Here is a 24406-nt window from a genome sequence, read left to right on the forward strand (position 1 = left end):
TAAGTTGATAATATTTTGTTTACCTGTGATTGGAAGTGCTTTATTTGTAGCAAATAGTTTTCAGTTAACCTGAGTTCAGAAGACAGGACAATTGGAGACTTTGAGCAATTGGATTAAATCTTTTAACTTTTGTGATGATTGCAGAAGTAATGGGGCTCAAGTATCAGTGTGCTTTCCCAAACAGATTGTGACAGCAGATCTAAATGATACTTTCGTGATTTTGTTAATTTTGTTTCAAAAGTGTTCGAGGGTTGCAGTCTAGTTTCATGTATTAAACCATACATAAAGATTCGACTTACAGATCAGATATTCAGTTACTTCAATGATTTTTTTTTATTACTTTTTACTAAAATGAAAAGGTGAGGAGCATTTATGCTAAGAAATGGAACACGCTTTCCAAGTGTCAACATCAAAAGCTTTTCAAATAAGATACAGAGCAAAACTCCCTCTAACAAACTATCTTCAACTGTATTTGACGTTAATAAATAACAAAACCTTGTTCTGTGAAGACTGTTCTATAGTATAAAAGAGATAATCAACATATAAATACATTCTACAAAAATACTTTTCACACTTCTTTCAATGTGACTACTTTATTCAAAATAGGCGATTTGAATACTTGCACAAAAAATCTATCCGATTACAGGCCTTAGTTAAAAGTACTGACCACTAAGTAACTGGTCCTTATTGAGCAGGAAGTGTTGATACAAATCTTTAGTCTTTAAATAGATCAGTAGTCCTCAGTTTTAACATGTTCCTCTATGTTTACATATGTGCCTATCCTATTCTGCACAGTAGAAAAATGGGTTGCAGAGACTGAAAAGGAACTTGGTCACATCTTCAATGTTGTGTCTGCTGCTATAGGCAGCAGAGCTAAGATGTGATAGTTAAAGACAGATGAAGTATGGTCAAGCCTATAAACTTCCATCCCTGTCACGGATCTTTTGTTCTATGTACATTGTAATTAAGTTATTTTGCTGACTTTACTCACATGCCTTACGCTTTGGTATTGAGGATGGGAGGTTCTGTAGAATCAACCTCAAATAAAAATGAGTTTCTGTGTTTATCTTGGTACTATTACTGAAGGCTGAGTGTTTGGTAAATGGGGTGGAACCTGACCACAAGGAAGGGATGAAACATACAGCTGAGATTTGCTTCGTTAATATCTGTGATGAGTCTGTAAACGAAAGGACTTGTACGGATGGACAACTATAGAAATCCCATGGAGGAACCATCTCGAGTGAGAAGCACCATTGCTCCTTCAGCATCTTAATCTCTACTACTTTTCAGAGCCCTAGTTTCTAAATGGATTAGCATCAAATGTTCTTTGAGCACTTGTGTCAAAGCTCTATGGTCTCCTTGGGAAAATGAAAAATACAAAGTTCAAAGAGACAATTTTTCCACATGCTCCTTCTGTCTCTTGCCAGCACTCGCAGACCAACTCCTGCCTGCTTTGGACATGAACCTTGGTTAAATTGAGAAAAGGAAAACAGCCTTTGATTAACTGCTGATAGGCCAGTCAGTTAAACACGGCTGGGTGGCAGAAACCTAGAACACTTCCCCCAAAAAAAGGCTGTGAAAGCAAGGGGACAACTGGAACTTTTAAAACAAAGATTACTAGATACTTGTTAATGGACTCGAAGTACAAACGAGGCAGGTCTGAGAGGGTATGCTGAAGTTCTCTAAATTACAAATAGAATTGCCGAACTTGATGATCTGTCCTTCAAAAGAAATGTGTAACACTGAACTTGGAGATGCACATCTTAGTCAGTGGAAATATTTTCCGGGATAGTCACTTGGACTCCAAACTGCTCCGCCAATTTCTTTAATTGTTCTTCAAGAAGAATGTTCCGTTTGACTTCCTGATTGTAATTGAACTTCAAATCCTCAAGTTCTTCAAAAAAGGAAGGGTCAAAGTTCTTCAGTTCCCTTTTCAGCTGCTGTATCTCCTCCTAGAAACCAAAAAAAATCAAATTACCCTCTAAATAACATTAAAAAATGTTTGGGAACATATTCTGATTTACTTGCCATTCTGAAGAGAGTTTTGTGATGTTTCTGAAATTTCCTAGAGATCAGCTAGTACAGACTGATTGACGAAAGATAATGTAATTCCAATGGACATAGCCAGTTTTCTGCTAACAAATCCTTTATACATTCAGTCGCCTACACCCATCAACTCCTACTCCTTAACTAGAGGTACAGGCTGAGTCATTTTGAAGCTTTGACTAATGAGCTGGAGATACTATTTTGAATCCTACTACAGCAACTAGGGATGTTAAATCCAATTGAATATATCTGGAATTAAAAAGCTAGCATTACAGGGTGGGCCATTTAGGAATGAGATGTGGACAGGTTCACCTAGAGAATGGTGAGCCTTTGGAACTCTGGCACAGACAGTGTTGAGGCTAAAAAAAAAATTGAATATTTTCAAGTAGATAGATACAGTTCTTAGGGCTAAAGGCAGGAACTGGTTAATGAGTTGGATGATCACGTGATCATATTGAATGTTGGAGCAGACTCGAAGGGCTGAATGACCTAATCCTGTTCCTATTTTCTATGTTTCTATCACTAGCAGAAGGTGTGAGTAAAAGTTGAGTTATAAGTCCCAATGAGAACCAAAATGATCAGATTCAACCATTGATTGTTGAAGTTCATGTGCAAATACACAACATGCCTGTAAAAATGATGCAGCACAGTAGGAGGCCATTTAGCCCATCCGGTCAATCAGCTCTTTTAAATAGAGGCATCCAATCGGACCCTTTTTTCCCTCACAGCATTAATTTGTTTTCCTTTTCTTATTGTAAATATTTACCTGACACCGTTTTCGAAGTTATTTCCTGAATTTGCTTCTAGCATCCTGAGAAAGTCCATTCTAGATCACAACTTATTATTGTGGGCTGACACTAATCTGATTTAAGAGGTTTAAGCCATGACTCTGAGTGTAAAGTGAACCAGGCAAGACTGCTTACCTGCAATTGTTGTTTCTCTAGGTCTGATGCCTTGAGTTGAGTTTGCAATTCCACTAGTTCTCCGGTCAGTTTGTCCTCGTTACTGCCTAATACATCATTGCAAACTGTAACAGGATTTAAATCAAACAGTAGTAGACTGTTACATTTAATGGAAAATTAAGTATTTTGTGGCAACCAAAGGATATTGTTAAACAAGGCATCCTGTTTAACCTGTAAGTCTATGGTTCTTCAATTCTCAAGTGAATTCCATTTTAGTACCCTCAAATCTGAAATGGAGTCAGTTTCAGCTGACCAATCATTAGGCTTTTCACTCCAGATGTCAATTAGTCTGTGTATCTTAAACCTTGTGAATGAGTAATTTAAATTTTCCACAGCCCAACAAACCTCCGAGATTTCAGTGTTCCTCTTGAGCATCTGAGATTTTAATCACTGTCATTGGCAACCGTGCCTTCAGTTGCCTGGATTCTAAAACGTATTATACATCAAACAAGCTATAGAAATATAAATTGTTGTTCTTTCTAGAATGTTGGCAGGTGTATCCATGATGTGGTGATGGGAGCTGAAAACAGAGACTGCAGAAACACTCACTTCTCTCACCAAGTGCCCAGGCTTGAATGCTGTGCTTTAATTAGGCAGATTCTGGAACTTTGTTTCAGTCTTTACATCCCACTAAAAATGGGACTTAATGTTACAGCCTAACAAATTAGGGCATACCCTTTTGGATAACCAGGCTGGGAGGCTGTTTGTGGTGAGTTCTTCCACGGAAAAGGTAAATGGTGATTAAAAGAATCAACCATTTGATTTATCGTAAAGAAATAATGAAAATCCCTCAAGTTCACTTCCAGGGTAAAGGAATTTGTAGGAATCTTATCTTTATGATAAACCTCCACCAGCACCCAGTAATGGGTGGATGCAATGGGAAAGTTCACCTGGATTATGGAGGCAGTCTAAGGGGGACGTAGCCTTCCCCAGCCCACTCTAGTTAACTTTGGTTCCCCTGTATCCTCTCTGCAGAAGACCACTGCCCTCTCATGCCTGGGGAAAGTAAGTTTTCTTTGGTTGTTCTGTATTCTAAAGTGCATTCCAGTAAACCATCTTGCACATGCTAAATAGAAGCCTAGTTAAGTAAAGATATGGAAATCTTTATTTTGATAATATATTTGTTCAGTAGTGATATGCAGCAGTAAGTGATCTAAATGTGAAATTTGAAAACTGCATGATAAGAGTTACCATTTCTGCTGCTGCCACTGCTGCCTTCTGTTTGCTTCCTGCAGACCCTCAAATGGTGCAGAAGTTCAGCTTTTTCTTTTTCTAATCGGTCATTTGTCAGTCTTTTCAGTTGATTGAAATAAAAGATAGAATTAGAATTTACCGATAAAACATGTTTTAAGTTCTCAAAAATTACCACAAATGAGATTTTTATCTCACACTTGAGTTCTGCTCATTACTATGGGGCTGTTAGAGATGGAAAATAACCTTAACGCCAGTTACGAAGCTGCAGTCTGAAATTTACAAGCAGGTACAATCTCATTCAGACTTAGCTTGGTTAGCTATAGCTACAATTATCTGCATTTTTCAGTTCAGAGCAATAATCCTGAAAGGAACAGGCCAGTCTAGTAACAGAATGCCATAACTAGACTCTGGACTACCCTTGAGCAATGACATAGGTGCTCAAGTAGCCTGTAGAAAGATGTTGAGCTGGATATAGGAATCCAGTTTAATACCATGTACAGTTTGTACACTTTTTACATTAAAATCATGGCCACTTCCCAAGTTAAATGCCCTTTTACATAAGTTTATACCTTAATAACTGAAGTTCTCTGGTCAGGCCCGGCTCTGTTTTAGCTTCTTCAGGGAAATGCTTAAGAACTTCAACCTGCAACAGAGAAACAAAATGCAACATCAATCAAAATGGTCCTGTTAATGACTTTTACACGTCTTATGATTATAATTATATTAATATGAATTAAGGGAATAGGTAGTTGGTAATTTGTTGACATACTTGGAGCTTTAAAACTTGCATTCGTTTCTGAAACATGAATAACTGGCTGATTAGAACAGGAATCAGAACCCTACCTGTATTCTCACACATTCACATCCTCATAACCGACTTAAGTAATCCATACTGTCAGTACTAGATTCAGTTAATTTTCTAGATAGTGCATTGCTGAAGATGTGAAATGTTTAAACATTTCCATTACTAATATTGTCCAGAAAACTTTTAATTGATCTCTACAATATTAACTGTTATGATGTCTCGTCATCTTCTCTCCCCTGTTGAAAGAATTAATTCTGTTTCTCAGAAAGTTGTCAGCCACGTCTAAGTGTCAATGGGCTGTTCGATTAGGGAGGCAGCAAAGAACTGACAGTGGGAAGGAAGAGAACCAGAAACGGTTGGAGCAGTGAAATTTCTCTGCAGTAGTCTTTAGTTTCAACTCAATAAAATAGACAATAACCATTCACTAGCTCAATACTCAGGACCATGTCCCAACAAATCAGAGTCAATGTGTCTGTTTTAAAATTTAATAAATTTAACTGTTAGTATCATTAAATGGTAGGCACTCCCTGGCAACACTTCTACCAATCAGAGTTTGTTTTCCAACTGATTAACACTCTCATACAGTATAAATGTTGGTTTTCCCCTTGAATTGGTAGACGAGAAACTTGAATAGACAAAATAAAGTTAATTCATCCTTTACATTTGTCGAAGGAGCACACTGACATTAGATTTGCATAGAGGAATTTAATAATGGTACATTATGGCAGGGAATTAGATAAAGACATGAAGCGTAGGAAACTGCAGGGCTATAAGGAAAGAGTAGGAGGTGGGACTAAAGAATAACTTGCAAAAAGCGGTCATCGCTACTTCAGGCCAAATAGCTCAGAGATAGTAAGAATTGCCGATGCTGGAGTCAGAGATAACATAGTGTGGAACTGGAGGAACACAGCAGGCCAGGCAGCATCAGAGGAGCAGGAAAGTTGATGTTTCGGGTTGGGGCACACTGTGTTATCTCAGGCCAAACAGCCTCCTTTTGCCTTCTAAGATTCTATGCATTCACACGTGACCAGAATGATACCACAATTCTTCTCTCACCTGTTCCTCCAGTTCTCCTATTTGTTTTGATAACTTTTGCTCGTTATCAGTCGATTCTCTCAGCAGCTGTCTAAGATCGTTGATGTTTTGGTTCTTTTTTGTAATGTCTGTCTCCATCTCCTTTATCTTACTCTCATACATTCTTTAAAGCATGAAGGAATCAATTACTCTTTGGTCTTTGTAATAATGTAAGAAATTCTCCAATTGCTATTAAAATTGACAAGGCTGAACTTTAAACAAGCCATCCTCGTTATCTAGTTTATTTTGAAATATTTCATTATTGTTGAAATTAACTCGATGTGAAATATGTCAAAAGTAAAACTTCTTCATTTTTAACACCATCTAATTCTAAGGTGTTCAATATAATCAAGATCAGCTCAAAATTCCACTTAAATCATGAGCAGGACTGGGACAGATCATATATCCAGAAACTGGAAATGGAACGGAACTAGGTGTTTAAACTGGATTCTGCCCAATATTTCTGATGCAGCCATTTTTCATTAGCGATCAGCTGTGGGTAAATCTGCTGAATTCCCATTCACATTCCCTTGACATAGCTGGGGGAGTTTCCAGGTTATCCAAGGAATTCTACTCCTTCCACCCTTTTAAGAGGATCTGCAGAGGGCGGAGGGAGTTGGCAGGAGTCCCAGTTCAGGGGAGGGGAGGGGAGTCAGCCAACTTGTGCTGCCAAAGAGTCCGAATGGAGCTGAAAATTCTTCGCTGTCCCTTGTACTTCAGTCCAGGAGGAAACTCATGGTTACTTAACATAGTGGTTAAGGAAACTTCATCTCTTGAATGCTTAGTTTTATGTTCCCTGACAGTCTCTACCCGCCTACCACAACATGCCAACAATCTTAACTGTGAGATGAGACTGAGGTTTTTAAAAGAAGGTTTTCACAGGATATAGACGTTGCTGACTAGGCAGAACTTGATGTGCCTCCTTAATTGCCCTTGAGAAGGTAGTGGTGAGCTGCCTTCTTGAACTGCTGCAGTCCTTGGGAAATAGGTACATCCAAGTGCTATGTGGATGGTGTTCCAGGACTTAGACCCAAGTACTGCATGGGTCTGTATACTCATTGGAATTCAGAAGAATGAGGGGAGATCTTATAGAAACATCTAAGATTATGAAGGGAATAGATAAGGTGGAGGCAGGGAGGTTGTTTCCGCTAGCAGTTGAAACTAGGACTAGAGGGCATTGCCTCAAAATAAAGGGAAGCAGATGTAGGACTGAGATCAGGAGGAACTTCTTCGCCCAAAGGCTTGTGAATCTGTGGAATTCCCTGCCCAGTGAAGTGGTTGAAGCTACCTCGCTGAATGTGTTTAAGGCAAGGTTAGATAAATTTTTGAACAGTAAAGGAATTAAGGGTTATGGTGAGTGGGCGGGTAAGTGGAGCTGAGCCTCAAAAAGATCAGCCATGATCTTATTAAATGGCGGGGCAGGCTCGAGAGGCCAGATGGCCTACTCCTGCTCCTAGTTCTTATGTTCTTATGTACACCATAGTGCTACAAATTAGATAGCCAAAGGTCCCTTTTCACCTCACTCATGTAGAGAACTAGCCTTGTTGGAATTTCAGTCCTGCTAAATCTTTTTAATGGGAATGAAATGCATTTCTGGATGTTCCTACATCAACACCCATACCTTTGGGCTCCAATTTTCAACTCCCCATCACCATGTCTAATTCATTTTTGACAGCCTCAATTGAAGTTGCCTCTGTGACACTCTCAGACAGTATATTCTGGATCCTGACCACTAGCTGTGAGAAAAAGCTTCTCCTTTGTATAATTTTTAATTCTTTTACGAATGACTTGAAATCTGTGCTATTTTATTCTCTATCCCTTTCACAAATAAGAACTGTTTCTCCTGATCCACTCTGTTCAGATAAAAATGCATTTGAGCACTTCTGTGGATCTTCTCAGCTCTTTTAGTCCATGGAACAGTTCTCATTTCTCTAATCAAAGTTCCTCAGGCCTGGAGACATGCATGTGAATTTTTTCAGCACCTTCGAGTGTCTTTATATCCAGTCAAACCATTCTGTGTTTTAAGAAACTGTCGCTCTTTTTCTCCCCATTCAATGGTTCTACTATTTAATGTTTTCAAAAATGTTCTTATTAAAAATAACTCCTTACCCCTTTTACTATTTTATTTTAACGAATTTTTAAATTTTAATTTAAAAAAAAAACAATCTGCTGTATTCAAGACCTATGCCCAAAAGATACTTCCTCCTGAAAACTGTAAAGAACCAAGCCATCCTGCACATCCCCTGTTGCTCCCGTCAAAACTTGGCCAAAACTCAGAATTAAATTGGATTACTATGCAAGATCCATGACAGCCAACAATTTGTTTTTTTCCCTACACATTTTGCCAAATGTTCTTAAATTTAAGGGATGTCAAACAGGGAAAGATCTATTGACCCATGCAGCTATGATGTCTTGTGCATGACGATGCAAACCCCAGCCAAGAAATCTCCTGGGAGAGGTAAAAAAGTAAGAACCCCGACCAGTTAAGGGAAAAAGTATATAACTGTAACAAATATTGCCCAAACTTTCAAGATGCTGTTATCAAATTCTCGGTAAGGTTTGCATTTAGTCCCGGCCTCTTGGTTTCTACCGACTGACCATGAGTTTCCTGTCAGCCTGCAAGGTTTCTATGCTTTACGTATGGGAGATTAAAGTGATACCTTGTGACTACAATGGACTTCCAACTTTTGCTGTCTGCGCCCTCAAGTTGTGGACCCCTACTCTCAGCAAAACTTAATCGGTTAGTGGTCTCTTCCAACTGCTGGCTTAGCTTCTCGTTCATAATCTCCAGGTTGCTTTTAGCAATTCGCAGTTTTTCAGTACAGTCACTTTCCTGTCACAGAACAAATATTCAAAAAAAAACAACAAAACCCAACGACATCTTTGGTCAGTTGTGGGTCATCAAAATTGACTTTTAACATTTTCAAGAGAAAAAAATCTGGGCAATCAAAACTAAAAAAAAAACAGCAAAGTCAAGCAGCAACAATGGAGTGAGAAATAGAGCTAATTTTACATTTCAGTGACCTTTCATTTGTTGTGCACCTCAAACATCAGCCAGTAATGATGAGAGATCATTGTCCTGAAATGTTAACTCAGCTTCTCTCTCCATTTGTGGTGAACTGCTTCCTCACGTGCTGAATATTTCCAGCATTTACATTTTCATTTGGTTTTGTCTGGTGTAAATTTTGATTTGCTAGAATACAAATATTATATAAATATAAAACTTCATTTGTGACATGACATGCAAGAAAACCCCATCCTCTCTCCGTAGATGCTGACGGACCTGCTGAAAATTTCCAGTATTTTCTTCTCTTACTATAGAGAAGTGTTCAGCAAGTCCACTTCCACATCAACTAGTGACGAGAGTTGTGTTGAGAAGTGGGAAGAACTAAGCAGAGAGCCGTAGTGTCCCTCCCTCCAAAAGGGGCAAGAGATATTGAAGAGATCCATTGTCTAGCTATGTTCATTGGCATCACCGGAAGGATATTATCACTATCTTGGAATTGGGCCATATGCTAACCTTCTGTTGTTGACGGTGAAAATAAATAAAAGCTAATGTTAAAAACAATGACACTTTTATAGCTAAACTTACAGTAGAGGTGGCTCTCACAATCGACCAAGTGGCTTTACCTTTTTGAGTTCCTTTCGCAATCGCTCATTTTCAGCTAAGATCTTTTCCACACCTTTTGTTTTGGACTCGTGACGTAAGCTCAGTTGGCCACCCACCTGTGATTTTAATTTCTCGAGTTCCGACTGAAACAAAATAAGGCAGTAAGTTGTAGTTTGCTGTTGATGTGAAATTCGATTCTGCTAAATTAGCTAGTGCATGATATGTTAGAATATCTGAATAATTGTAAAGTGATGCACTTAGGCAGCACAAACAAGGCAAGGGAATTCATGACGAATGGTAGGACCCTGGGAAACAAAGAGGATTAGAGAGACATTGGTGTTCATGCACTTTAGTTCCTTCAAGTAGCGGAACAGGTAGATATAGTGGATATATATAGATATATAAAGCAGCATTTGGGATACTTGCCATTAGATGATTGAGATGTTTCTCTTTGAAGGAGGGATCAATGACCAGATTTAAGTTCAGGGACAGAAGATTGAGGGGATGCGAGGAAAATTTTTTTCACTCAGAAAATATTTGGAATCTGGAACTCACTGCCTGGAGGCAGAAACACTCACAACATGCAAAAAGTACTTGGATGTACATTTGCGATACCAAGGTATACATGGCTATGAGCCAAGTGCTGGAAAATGGGATTAGAAAAAGCAACGTGGTTGTTTTTGACCAGTGCATTCTTTCTGTATCCACTCCTTAAAAACTTTCAGAATTTTGAAGGCTTCTCTTAAGTTTATCTCTGGCTTCTTTCTTTCAAGAGGGAAAAGACACGTCTTGTTAATCCCTTACTAGTACAGCAAACTTTGTTTTAACTGGCACCCTATGAACTGACACTTTTAATAAACTGGCAAAAATTATACACCTGAAATACTAGGAGTTTTCTGTATTATCGCGATCTCTGCGATGTTCACATAATTGGTGGAGGGTGAGAGTAAGAGCGCTCTCCGCTGACAAGTTTTAATTAAGGCAAAGATGCATTATTGTTCAAGTGATTTATGCTGTAAATAAAGTATAACAGTGATGTATATAGCCCTGTATTAGGCTTCTATTATTTAGTGTGTGTTTTTACATTTGATTATTGATTTCTTGATCAACCAACACACTCCTGATCCCATAGGTGCTGGTTAATAGAAAGTTTGCTGTATTTATACCGACATATTCCTAGTATCATACTTCTCTGCAGTGTCTCCTTTATATCCTTTTTGTAATCTGATAACCACAACCGCATGCTGTAATCTAAGTGTGGTCTATAATGTCTCTCTTCAAGCTTTTGGTCTCAGCCAAAGCCATGAGAGCTGTCTTATCACCTTTTAAAAAGTTCTGGCAGTAAGTTTTACCTCCACTACCCAGCAGTGAGGGAACTATTTCTACAAGTACTACAGACTATTGTTTATTAATAAATTTAATAGAGAAGAAGAGCTTGTAATGTTGACTCAAACCTTAAGCTTATCATTTTCCATTTCAAGGCAGGCTTGTTTCTCACTGGAGATCACTCCTGGAGCCTTCTTCAGCTCTTCATTCTCTCGCTGTATTCTTTCCACCACTTTCTTCATCAAACCAATTGTTTTCTCCAGCTCAGGCACTGTCTTGCCACTGCGCCCAGACTGTCAAACATTTGTTAGTAGTTAACAACTGTCTACAGCGGCTGGTGATTGAGTTCAATAATGGAACTCTTCAAATTATTAACAGAGATTTCAAAGCAGAAATAATCTTCTTCCCAGAACTGCCAAACCCTGAAGAAACACTTGTCTTTAAGAAAACGTTACACACACACATTAGAATCTTATCTTCAACAACTCAAACTTCAGGGATTGATCTCACTACAGAATGTTTTTAAGAAAAAAACATACACTTACATAGCCCCTTTCATTCCCTTAATATGTGAGAAGTTCTCATTATGCGCTGTCGGCACTGTTGCAGTACAGAATACACAAACATGGCTGATGACTGGTGCACAGCAAGAGCCCAAAAAGAGTAATGAAGTCATTAACAGTTTTGGTTAACGTTACTCAAGGAATACATCTTATCCATGATGCTGGGAGACCCCTATGCGCTTGTTCAAATAATGCTAGGGAATTATGATATTAAACTGAAAGAGATCACCCTCTATAATGCAGCATTCTTGCTAAACTGCAATGAAGTTTCAGCATTGTTTATGCACTCAAATTCCTAATGTTTCAGTTATGCTGTATTGAGAATTGGCCAATAAATATTTATAAAGAGATCACAATAGGTCTATTGTTGCCCAGGATCTTTTTAAAAATTTCACGTACCCAGAGATCCCTGTATAAAGCCTACAAATACAATGATAGCTTACTTCAGTTTGACATATCGGTGAGGACCAAGGGATGCATATTTGAACTATGCAAAAGTTTGAACAGAGGAATAGACTGGACCAATGAGCAGTCCTTTTGTTCTTGGGGAGTAGTAGCTGGAATGGTAGGTGCTGATTATCTTACAAGAGGAAACAAGGTCGTAGACAGCAACAAATAGGTTCACCAGGACGTTGCCTGGGATGGAGAAATTGAGCCATGAGGAGACTAGACAGGCTTGGATATTTTTTAGAGCAGAGAAGATTGAGGGGGGACATGACTGAGGTGTATAAAATTATGAAGGGTGTGAACAGGGTGAATAGAGGGCAGCTGTTTCCCTTGGTTGAGGGCTCAGTCACGAAAGGACATAGTTTTAGGGTAAGGGGCAGGAGATTTACAGGAGATTTGGGAAAAATATTTTTCACTCAGCAGGTGGTGGGAATCTGGAATGCACTGCCAGGGAAGGTAGTGGAGGCCGAAACCTTAGAACCTTTAAAAAATATTTCGATGAGCACTTCAAATTTCATAACATTCAAGGATATGGGACAACTGCAGGAAATTGGGATTAATGCACCTTTAGGGGTAGTCGGTTCACAGTCGATGGGCCGAAGGGCCTTTTCTGCGTTGTATGATTCTGTGAATGCAAGGGCAATGGACACATAAATAGCATATAGTTCATCTGATCTCTTAAATTAGTTTTGATGTGAGGGGATCAGAGAGGAAATTTTTTTGGTCCTAAGTTTCACAGGAGGTTGAATTCTCTAAGTCATAATGTTCTAAACGTATTAGTGCAGGGCAACCCAATGGAGCAGTTGATCATTTCCTGCTGGTATGTTCTCATGTACTTCTGTAATAACACACAGGGGATATATTTTCAAATACTTTTAATTGACGTGATTTAAATAATGCAGACAATCTGTAGTATGGTTTGCCCAGCAAAACCCACCAGATAAATGAAATCACACATGCTGCCTTTTCTACAGCAATGGAAGAATCAATGGCCCAATTACAACGTTCCCTCAATGTTCTCATTTGAAAAAGTTGCATTCATCTAGATTTACATGTAACAGAATAATCTAAATCCTGATCTGTTCCTCACTCACATTCATTGCAAATGCCTTCCTTAAAAATTTATTTACTCGCATGGAGATGATCTACACCACTTTTCTTTCATTAGACTATTCTGGTAAATAATGTTAACAGTACAGAATAATTCAAAGAACTTGAAGCAACTGTAGAGATTAAGTATTTTTGTGAAGTTTTACTGTATTAGACATGTGACTATTTCTGTATCCTTCTACAAATATAAATAGCTATTAGAATTGATTTCTAAAGTAAGTGTAGTTGGGATCAGTTACCTGTTGGGAATCTGGAAGACAGTTAAATTTGTCAGCACCAAGAATTTATCCTTTATCAGCAGGGCAACATGCACTTGTAAATGTATCAAATAGCAAATGATGGATTTTGCTGAGAGGAATGAGCTGAAGTAATATAAACAAAATAGTACAACTTTGAAGTGGGGGCATGAAAATGGAGACTTTTGGGGAGGAGAAACTGTATGAACTCAATTCACCTTGGCTTGATTTGCAGGAGCTCGGATTACTAAGGAAGAAAAAGTTACGCTAACCTTGATGAAACATTGTTTTGGTATCACCTGGAGTTTGGGAATGATGTCAAAGCTTTGGAAAAGGTGCAGAGAATTGTGAGAATGCTACTAGGGGTGAAGAACCTATTATGTGAAGAATAAATCAATATGCTCAAAACTATAAGGAACTTTGATTGAGTAGGTCAGTTGGCAGGTCAGAAGATGCATTTAAGGTAACTGGTAAAACTACCAACTGGGAGAGGAGGACAATTTTTAAGAGTTTTATGATCTGGAATGCACTGTCTGAAAGAACAGAAGCAGATTCAATAGTAAATTTAATTCAAGAATTAATTATATCTTTGAGAAGGAAATATTAAAACAGCTGGGCAGGAAAGAAGAGGGGTGAATGGATAAATTAGATTGGACCTTCAAAGAGCTGGCCCAGCTATGATGGGCTGAACGGTCATCTTTAGGGCTTCATGATTCTGTGATTTATTTCAAGAACTTACAGATCCCCTTGAATGAAACAAAGGTGATTTTTTTTAGGACAGTGCAGACCCACTACCCTGTAGTTAGTAAACACGAGTGCTGAAAGCACAGTATCTCACTTACCCCTCGCATGTTTCCAAGTTTTCTTTCCAATTCTGCTTTCTCTTTTTTGAGAAGTTGATACATTTCCTGCAAATTAACGATTTGATCCTGAGAAAAGGTATAAGAAACAAGCAACACAAATTAAACCAGATGATACAAAAACAGCAGAAAACTTAATCCTTTGTAAAGAATCACATTTTTGAAATATGTGTTGCATAAAATGTAAGATAACAAGGTGTAGAGCTGGATGAACACAGCAGGCCAAGCAGCATCAGAGCAGCAGGAAAGCTGACGTTTTGGGCATAGACCCTTCTTCAGAAAATGTACCATGTTTTACTTTTGCAGCTCAAGGCTCAAAAGGTAGAACCGTGTAATGTTCACCTATTGGTTACATAAGGTCATGTAACTTCTACATAAGCTGAAATTGATGTTTTTGAAAGACAAGCTGGCATGGTGCTTTTGGGCTGAAAAGCTACCTCACAACAGCTGTTGGATTTTTAAGTTAGCTTGTCACAGTTCTGAGAAGGGGCTAGTTTATTTTAGACCTCTGGAAAGCCTGCAAGCAGAGACAGGGCTCTCCCTTTCTCATCCAGTGTGAGTGGAAAAATACCACCACTCAAAGACTTTAGAAAAAACTTCTAACTCAAGCAAGACTTAGGTCCAACTGACCAGCTACAGATTGAGGATCTAGTATTTCATTGGGGTCATTGAAAACATCACATAATTGCCAAAAAACATCCTTGAGGTTTGTACTCTTGATCCACAGAATTAGTTATTTTTGCCAGTGTTCTACCCATGTTATTTCTTGCACAGCTGTCTGTTTTTGGATTTAAAGGGGATCTTTTCAGTTTTAGTTCAAATGCATTTTGCAGCATGTTAAAAGATAAGTTTGATTATAATAAGTAAGTTTTATTTGGTTATTGACAAAACCTGGTGTCTGTTTCTTTTGTCCTAATTAGTAGTCAATGTCAGGCAAACTAATCACTTAGTGATTCAATCGGTTATTTATTTATTTGTGAGGGACTGTGGACTAGTGAGGCACACTGTTCTCAGCAAGACCATGATAAATCTGATCCTTCTGGTAATACAATGTTAAGAAATACAAAAGATCTTAAACTCATTTCTGTGGTTGCATATTGGAAGTAATTTTAAAAGCCTCAGCGCTAATTCCACATTTCTTATTGTGAATTTTTAAATTCTTCGTTCATGAGAATTGGGCATCATTTGAGGGGTAATTTTTGTCGCATGTCCCTAATTGCCTTGGAACTTACGAGGCTATTTCAGAGGGAAGTTAAGAATCAAGCACATTGCAGCAGTCTGGAATCACATTCTGGGCAGATTAGATAAGGATGGCAGATTTCCATCCATTTTGCAAAGAACATTTGTGAATCATATGAGTTTTTGAAACGATGATACATGTGGTCCTTAATGAGTACTTTGTATCGGTATTCACAAAGGAGAAGGATGTGGAGGATGGTAAGATTAGAGAAGGGTACGTTGATATTGTGGGGTATGTTAGTATTAAGGAGGTGGTGCCTTGAAAATCATTAAGGTTAATAAGTCTCCAGAGTCTGACAGAATCTATCCCAGGAACTGAAGGAGGTAAGGGAGGATATTGCTGGGGCTTTGACAGGCATCTTTGTATTCTCCTTAGCCACAGATAAGGTCCCAGAAGACTGGAGAAGAGCCAATGTTGTTCCTTTGTTTAAGAAGGGCAACAGGGATAATCCAGGAAATTATAGGCCAGTGTGCTTTACATCAATGATGAGAATATTATTGGAGAAGATTCTTTGTATCAGGATTTGCTCGCATTTGGAGAAGAGTGGACTTATTAGGGATAGTATGGCTTTTTGTGGGGAGGTTTTGTCTTACAAACTTGACGGAGTTTTTCGAGGAAGCAACAAAAATGATTGAGAGGGGTAGGGGAGTGGATGTTGTCTACATGGACTTTACTAAAGCATTTGACAAGATCCCTCATGATAGGCTGGTCCAGAAGATTAAGTTATATGGGATGTATGGTGAGTTCATAATTTGTATATAACGTTGGCTTGGTCAGAGAGGACAGAAGGTAGTTGTGGAGAGGTACTTTTCTGACCGGGGGTCTGTGACCAGAGGTGTTCTGCAAAGATCAGTACTGGGACATTTGTTGTTTATTATTTATATAAATAATTTGGATGAAAATGTAGGTGGTCTGATTAGTAAGCTTGCAGATGACATGAAAGTTGGTGGAGTTGTAGTTCGTGAGCATGGTTATGGAAGGATACAGCAGGATAAAAATGTTTACAAAAAAAAATTGGGCAGACAAATGGCAGATGGAGTTTAATCCAGACAAGTGTGAAGTGATGCATTTTGGGAAGTCAAATGCAAGAGCGAAGTACAGAGTGAACAGCAGGGCCCTTAGGAGTATTGACATACAGAGGGATCTTGCGTTGCAAGTCCATAGCTCCCAAAAATGGCAACACAACTGGATAATAAAGAAGGCAAATGGCACGCTTGCCTTCATTGGTCAAGGCATTGAGTATAAAAGTTGGCTAGTCACATTACATCTGTTTAAGAGTTTAGTTAGGCCTCATTTGGAATATTGGGTGTAGTTCTATTGGGTGCACACTATTGGAAAGATGTAGAGGCTTTGGAGAGGGTGCAAAAGAGGTTCACCAGGAATGTTGTCTGGATTGCAGTGTATTAGCTATAAGGAGAGATTGGACAAACTTGGACTGTTTTCACTAGAGTGTTGGAGACTGAGGGACAACCTGATAGAAGTATATAGAATTATGAGAAGCATGGATAGGGTGGATATTTGAAGTCTTTATTCCAGGGCAGAAATCTCAAATACTAGGGAGCATAGGTTTATGGTGAGAGGTAAAAGTTTAAAGGAGATGTGTGGGGCATGTTTTTTAAACAGAGGGTGGTAAATGGCTGGAATGTGCTGTCAGGGAAGGTGATAGAAGCAGATACATTAGCAAAGTTTAAGAGGCATTTAGACAGAAATGTGAACAGCCAGGTAATACAGTGATACGGACCATGTGCAGGCAGATGGGATTAGTTTAGAATGGCATCATGGTTGGCACAGAAATGATAGGCTAAAAGCTATGTTCCTGTGTTGCACTGTCCTGTGTTCTATTATAGTTGTCGTGGTCACTATCACTGAAGCTAGCTTTCAATTCCAGCTTTAATTAATGGATTTCAAAGCCTATAGCTGTTGTAGTGATTTTTGAACCCACATTCTGAGTGTGTTAGTGTGGGCCTCTGGATTACTATTTCATTACTGCTAAACCACCATCTCCTCCCAACCCCTTCAAATTATGGATGCTCATGTCCTTAAAGGTGCGCGTGCATTACTTACCTTTAATCGTGGCAAGTCCTTGTCAGCCTGCTCCAGTTGAAAACGCAGCTCCACGCTCTCTGCAGCCAGCCTGAGATTCTCTCTCAGAAGTTCTTGTTCCTTCTGAGCTGAAGCATCAGCTCCCATTCCAGAGGTCTACAGTACACAATAGAACAGTTCTTCAGAAACATCACTTCCCCGACATGCAGTACCACATAGAAGGATTCTTCTAAAGTATAACCTAGATATAAATCTAACAGTAAAGTAATGGATGAATGGAACCATAAGTCAAACTAAGACAGGTGTTTACTTTGAAGGGATACACAGACTGTTCATATTTCAGATTGTTTAGAAACTTTGCTACTAAGCCAAAAAGAAGCATTTACTACTCTAGGTGGGAGAGAGGGTATTCCTTCAGTTACATTTCATGAGTAAATAACCTGGAGTTCTTTTTCAGGGATTCTGTGCGTCTCAGATTCTGTCCCTCCCTGATCTTCTATGGGATCTTCCTCCGTTATCCGTTCAACTTCTCCCCCTGTTGCAGAACTTGGTTCACACTTGCTACTTGTGATCTCTCCATCACTTGCTGAATCCAACAGAGGAGCACTTATTTCCAACTGTCCGATATCATCTCCCAAGTTGTTATCAGATTCTTGCTCTGATTTTTCTTTTTCAGCTGCCTGGCCTATTTCTGCCCTTTCTTTCATAGAGGGCTGTTCTCCATTTACATAACCTCCATCTGCGGTAGAACCTGTCTGATTTGCCGAAGGCTCCTCTGTCTGGATTTCAGTACATACATCCTCTTGTCTCAAACTTGAGTGCATCTTAGTATCATTGGAATGCTTATCATATTTACTGAAAAGGCCAGCAGCTTCTCCAGTCCCATTTGAACATGTATTTTCTTGCTCATTGCAAATTTTAATACTAGTTCTCAAAGCCAATGCTGATTTCTTAAAATACTTCTTCTTTGTTTTAATTTTCACACTTCCATCAGTCCTGAATTCACTAATAGCATCAATGGGTGCAGATCCTTTAGATTCAAAGTCTGCATTGGGATCCAAAGTCTGCATTGAGAACATATATATTGCAAACAAGTAGCAGATAGGTGATATGAAAGACAGACAGATAGCCACACAGAGAGAACAAAAAAAGTTGGTGAAAGATGATATGGAAAAATACAGAGATCATTTCACATTTAGAACATGCAAGAACAGTAAGACAGTACTTCAGAATATCAGCTGCACTTTCTTTAACCAATACTCTGCAATTTGGACTGTTAAAAGTAATACAAAAAACACCCTGTTAAAGTTAACCATCTCTGTGCCACCAATAAGATGACTTTTGTTCAATTATTTTGTTGTTCAACTGACGCAATTATGGAAGGTTAAAAGGTTTGTGTTAGAAATTCAAATGATTGGGCAATTTAAAAAATAAAATCTTTCCTTTATACTTGGAAACCAGAGTCAAAGATTTTGGGATATTAGTGGACAAGGATCAATGTGTTTTGAGACCATTTCTCCCATACTATGCTTTCAGTATACTTGGTTATACTCAATAATGCCTTCTTTCAAATATTCTAAAACAGATGATAAAACAAATAACTGCAGATGCTGGAAATCAGAAACAAAAACAGAAATTGCTGGAGAAATTCAGTGCTGAAAGCAGGCCCTGTCATCACCCAGTTTCACTACTTATGGTCCCCGTTATCAGCTTTTCTTTATTTCTGGCTGACTATCATCCATCCCATTGTCTGTCTGACTGCCAATTTCTCTCTTTGGGCTCCATCTCCACCTATCTGCTCACTCCCATCCCCTCCCACTACCCCCTGTCTTTAGCATATATATCACCTTTTCCTAATTACTATCAGTTCTGAAGAAGGGTCACTGGACTCGAAACGGCAACTCTGCTTTCTCTCCATAGATATTGCCAGACCTGGTGAGCTTCTCCAGCAATTTCTGTTTGTGTTCTGGATGAACAGTGCAGCACTCCAAAAAAAAGACAAAATGTAAATGACTATTCTTCTCAAACAGAAAGCATCATTGAGACTGACTGGATAACTCTTTCAAACAGCTGTAACAGCAGAGGAAAACATCGTGTGTCTGCAGGATTCTACTCTTGATTTCTGCTGGCCATGTGGTTTCTAAAGCATTAAAACAAATACATACTGATGGAATGGAAAGTGCATTTTTTGACAGCTGCTTTTCTAAAGCTTGGACTTTTTCATGCAGATATTGATTTTTCAAAGTTAATTCTTCCACCACTGAATCCCGTGGTAAAGCTTGCTGTTGCCTGAGGTAAAAAGAACAAACAATTTTTGGTTATTACGTGCATCAAATGGATCTTGATTAAGGTGGAATCAAAGATATTTAAACTGCAGCTAAGGCCAGGGTTCTAGAAGGTTGATGAGGTCTATCTCATGCACCGGTCAAACACAAGTAGGGAAGCCGCCTTGACAGTTTGGTGGGCGAGACCCGCAGAATGAGGTGCCATTCAGACAATTAAGCAGCCAACATTGGGTCTCCTCTGTGATTGAGGTCTCCCGCAGCGTAAGCAAAGAGCTGCCGACTAATCAGCAGTCAGCAGCTCTTCAAGACACCACTGCTAGTGGGAGGGTGGCAACTGGCATTAACCAGAGGCTGGGGTCCCCAGAACAAAGGGCAAGATGGGAATTGTTGGCTATGGATCACAGTTGGGCAACAACAGGTCAGAGACAATTGCAGAGAAATGGTTTCATTGCAACCACACCCAATCCAGTGCCAAGCCCCTTGAACAAGCACAGAGCGCAAGACCTCGAGACACCTCACCCATGAGGTGATTGGTAAACTTGATAGGGTTTACTGGTTGGAATTCCTAGGGCAAGGGAAAGCCACATGACTATGATTTAATTCCTGAGCCACCGCTAAATTGTGGTGGATTGACAGATAATGAGTGTTAATTAACTCATTAATAAGCCTAACTAACATTCTGATGCCACAAATTCCACCAAAGAACTGTGGAGGCTGGAAATCAGAAACCAAGACACAGCAGGTCTGGCAGCATCTGGGAAGAGAAAGCAGTGTTAATGTTTAGAGTTTAGTGACCCTTCTTCAAAATAGTTCTGCCAGATTCTGCCAATTTCACAAATTCCATGCCAGCCCCTTTCACTCTCAGACTTAAATTGGGGGAAAACAAGGCGTAGAGCTGGATGAACACAGCAGGCCAAAGCAGCATCATAGGAGCAGGAAGGCTGACGTTTCGGGCCTAGACCCTTCATCAGAAAAGGGGGAGGGGAAGGGGGTTCTGAAATAAATAGGGAGAGAGGGGGAGAGCGGATAGAAGATGGATAAAGGAGAAGATAGGTGGAGAGGAGACAGACAGGTCAAAGAGGCCGAGATGGAGCCAGTAAAGGTGAGTGTAGGTGGGGAGTTAGGGAGGGGATAGGTCAGTCCATGGAGGACGGACAGGTCAAGGGGATGAGGTTAGTAGGTAGGAGATGGGGGTGCGGCTTGATGTGGGAGGAGGGGATAGGTGGGAGGAAGAACAGGTTAGGGAGGCGGGGACGAGCTGGGCTGGTTTTGGGCTGCGGTAGGGGGAGGGGAGATTTTGAAGCTTGTGAAATCCACATTGATACCATTGGGCTGCAGTTCCTACTATCTCTTAATCGGGGGAAATATGCCCAGCACCAGGAAATGGAAAAAACCTCTCCCACAAGGAAGTGCGCATGATCACCATGTATCCCATTGCAATAATTTGCATTTAATCCAGCCTGACATCTTCTTTCACCTAAAGACAGTATTGCTCTGAAAAGAACAGGATACATTCAGACTTGGAAGTAACAGTCTGCCACACAACTGCCCATAAGTAATCATTCTCAACAAGAGAGAATCTAACCATCACCCTGATTTTCAATGCAATTATCATTGTTGAATCCCTTATCATTGGCATCAAATGACCAAAACCTTAATCGCACAATCCATATAAATACTGTAGCTACAAGAGCCACAATGATGCTGGCACTTCTGCAGCAAGCAACTCATCACCTGATTCTCCAAAACATGTCCATGTACAAGGCATAAGTCAGGAATGTGATGAAATACTTTCCAACTTGCCTGGATGAATGCAGCTCCAACAACACTCCGGAAGTTCATAATCATTCAGAGCAAAGCAGCCCTCTTAACTGGTATCCCATTCACCGCCTCAAACATTCACTCTATAGTGGTAACACGATGTGCCACCTCCAAGGTGCACTGCGGCAACCCACCAAGGCTCCTGTGATAGCACCTTCTAAATCCATGATCTCTACCATTGAGAAATCAATGGGAGCAGATACAAGTGAACATAACCACCTCAAAGTTCTCCAAAGTCCTCCAACACATCAGCCCGCCTTGGAACTATACTGCTTTTCCTTCACTGTCACTGGGTCATAAACCTGGAACTCCCTAGCTTGTATCTACACCACAGACCATAGCAGTTCAAGAAGGTGGCTTAACTCCACTTTATCAAGGGCAATTAGGAATGAGCAATAAATGCTGGCCTTGCCATCAATGCCTGCATTCCACGAAAGAATAAAAGAATGTTGCATGTCCTTATTTCTAGGAGTAGGAATATGAACATAATGAGATTGGGTCCACTCCTTGGGATTCTTCCTGAACCCTAACTGCTTGGAGTCTGCTACGAGGAGCATTTGTGCAGCCTGGACCCACTTCTTCTACTTCAGTCCTCTCCCATCTCAAACTTGCAATGAATGGTTCTCCTAGAAAACACTCAGATACATTTAAATAAGAATACTTTCTTAAGTACCACCCATCTCCCTAATGATGCTCTGTACTGTCCCTAATCTAATCTTTAGGGTCAACTGAATGCTTTTAAACTAATTTAGCTCCAACTCTCTCAGGATTGCAATTACTTTGCAGTCACCACTTCTCCAGCTCAGTAGGCTCTTTTTATAGCTGCTAACCACCTAAAGAAGCATGACCTCAAACCTTTATGTGTAACAGACTTCCATTTGCTTCAATTGTATTTATCTTATTTCTTACACTTAAACTTTAATTCCCAAACCCCAAACCAAAACATTTCATTAAAACACGGGAACTGTAAACTGAATATTTGCAACAATAATTTTAAAGCAATCTGTCTCATTACCCACCTCATTCTCACAATCTGGTCTTGAAGGTCTGTATTCTTTCTCCTTAAATCTTCAATCTCTCGATCGCATTCCATGGTTCTGACACCTATTACCTGGTCAGCTGTAATTCCACGAGCTTTCAGTTTCTTCTGTAAAATTGCCTTTTCCTGATCAGCCCTGCCAGGGAACACAAGTTTAATATCCTCACATTAATAAAGACCATGTATGGGGGCACTATCAGCTTCCAAAACTAACTTCCTGCAGTATTTTTGAACATGCTTTTCTCTTACCATTTCCTAATCCTTTTTTAAAATGTAAACTGTCACAACATGGCGTATGTCATGAGCAGTAGATAGCTCTGTAGAGTACATTGCTGAATTCTCCCTATTATCACCATCTATTTAGACATATATACTTTTTCAGCCGACTGGAGATAACACAATTGGAAATCTAAACAATTATTTCTCCGAATCAGCTTCTTTTAGTTATTAAAAAAATTAACGCCATTTAACGATGCTTGTGTTAGATGGTGCCACTTTAAAAAAATTTCTAGGTTATAATGAAACAATATTAGAAATGTACAGGAAACTGTGGAACTATGAATTTAAAAACTATAAAACTTGAATTTCAATTAAAAATTTAATCTGCAAAGAAAATTAACATATGTCTACACTTAAATAAACATTAATGTACATTTCTCTTTCATTGAATAGCGTTACTGCAAAACTATCTAGAGATAATCATACATAAAGCAAGTCCCTTCATTCCAAAGGGGTAAGTTGCCCAAGTATAAATTACTAATTAAGAGTTAAGATTGGGTTCATACTAGTTGAGTCAGAATTAAATCAGTATCTGATGCCGTTAACATGAGACTGATTCACAAATATTTTACTGTAAAATCTAACATATAACCGATGTATTCATTTTGACCTCACATACACTAGGACAACAGATTCCCTACAGCTGTAATGCTATATAATCAACAAGGAGACAGACATGAAGCACCAAAGGATATTCATGCATACAGCAGATTTATGAGAAATACCAAATCAAGAAATTAAATATAAAACAAAAAGAGTAAGCAGCACACAGCACATTAAAATGCTAAAACTCTTTATGTTTATTATAATGCTCATGTAGCAGAATAACTCAAGGTGCTTATAAAGGACAAAACAGTAAAGATATGAGTGTAAGGAGGCTTTTAGAAGTCAATGCTGTAAGTGCAAGTCACGGACAGCAAGTATATAGTGACGAAAAGATCAGCCACTGATACAATAGTGGACAGTAGACGTTGGAGCAGAGGCAGAGCAGATGGTGAATGCTGAGATATAAGGAAAGATAGAGGAGCAAGGAGTCATTGCAGCTCATTAACTAGTGGGATGGAGGAGTGCTGGAAGCTTGCAAAGCGATATTCTGAAATTGACTGAGCGTTCTGAAAGATGCAATGGAGGAGGCCTGTAAGGAGAACATTCAACAAAACAATCCTGGACTTGATGAAAACATGGATAATAGCTTTAGCAGCTGAGAGCTGGAAGAAATTACAAATCATTCAGTATTTGTACTGGTGGTGGAAGCAGACAGGTCACACTGGATGGAATCAGCATCAGAAGTAGTTCACTCTCCAATTGTGGATAATGCCACCAAACACAATTTGTTTTTCAAATTGGCAAAACAGACAAGCTGTTCATAAAATTGAGTGGTCATTTTAAAAAAGATGAGCTACTGGCTTATGTGAGAGCATTTCAATGGAGTCAGCCAGTGTAAAACTGGGAGGAGAAGACAACAT

The 24406-nt window shown here is 39.3% G+C and overlaps 1 protein-coding gene across 1 annotated transcript in view; it reads right to left on the minus strand.

Moving 5' to 3' along the window:
• Window positions 1–309: 309 nt before the first annotated feature.
• The window catches only part of cep290 (centrosomal protein 290), a 79133-nt gene continuing 55036 nt past the window's right edge, over window positions 310–24406 (minus strand). The window contains exons 23-34 of the mRNA XM_048607939.1: window positions 22642–22797; window positions 19682–19805; window positions 17538–17672; window positions 14216–14302; window positions 11146–11310; window positions 9712–9834; window positions 8742–8914; window positions 6064–6205; window positions 4772–4845; window positions 4200–4300; window positions 2970–3073; window positions 310–1952 (exon numbers count right to left, since the gene is read on the minus strand). Coding sequence (XP_048463896.1) covers window positions 1764–1952; window positions 2970–3073; window positions 4200–4300; window positions 4772–4845; window positions 6064–6205; window positions 8742–8914; window positions 9712–9834; window positions 11146–11310; window positions 14216–14302; window positions 17538–17672; window positions 19682–19805; window positions 22642–22797 — 1573 coding nt within the window. The 3' untranslated portion in view covers window positions 310–1763. The remainder of the gene's footprint in view (window positions 1953–2969; window positions 3074–4199; window positions 4301–4771; window positions 4846–6063; window positions 6206–8741; window positions 8915–9711; window positions 9835–11145; window positions 11311–14215; window positions 14303–17537; window positions 17673–19681; window positions 19806–22641; window positions 22798–24406) is intronic.

The sequence above is a fragment of the Rhincodon typus genome, chromosome 18 (assembly GCF_021869965.1).
Source record: "Rhincodon typus isolate 14 chromosome 18, sRhiTyp1.1, whole genome shotgun sequence".
NCBI lineage: Eukaryota > Metazoa > Chordata > Chondrichthyes > Orectolobiformes > Rhincodontidae > Rhincodon > Rhincodon typus.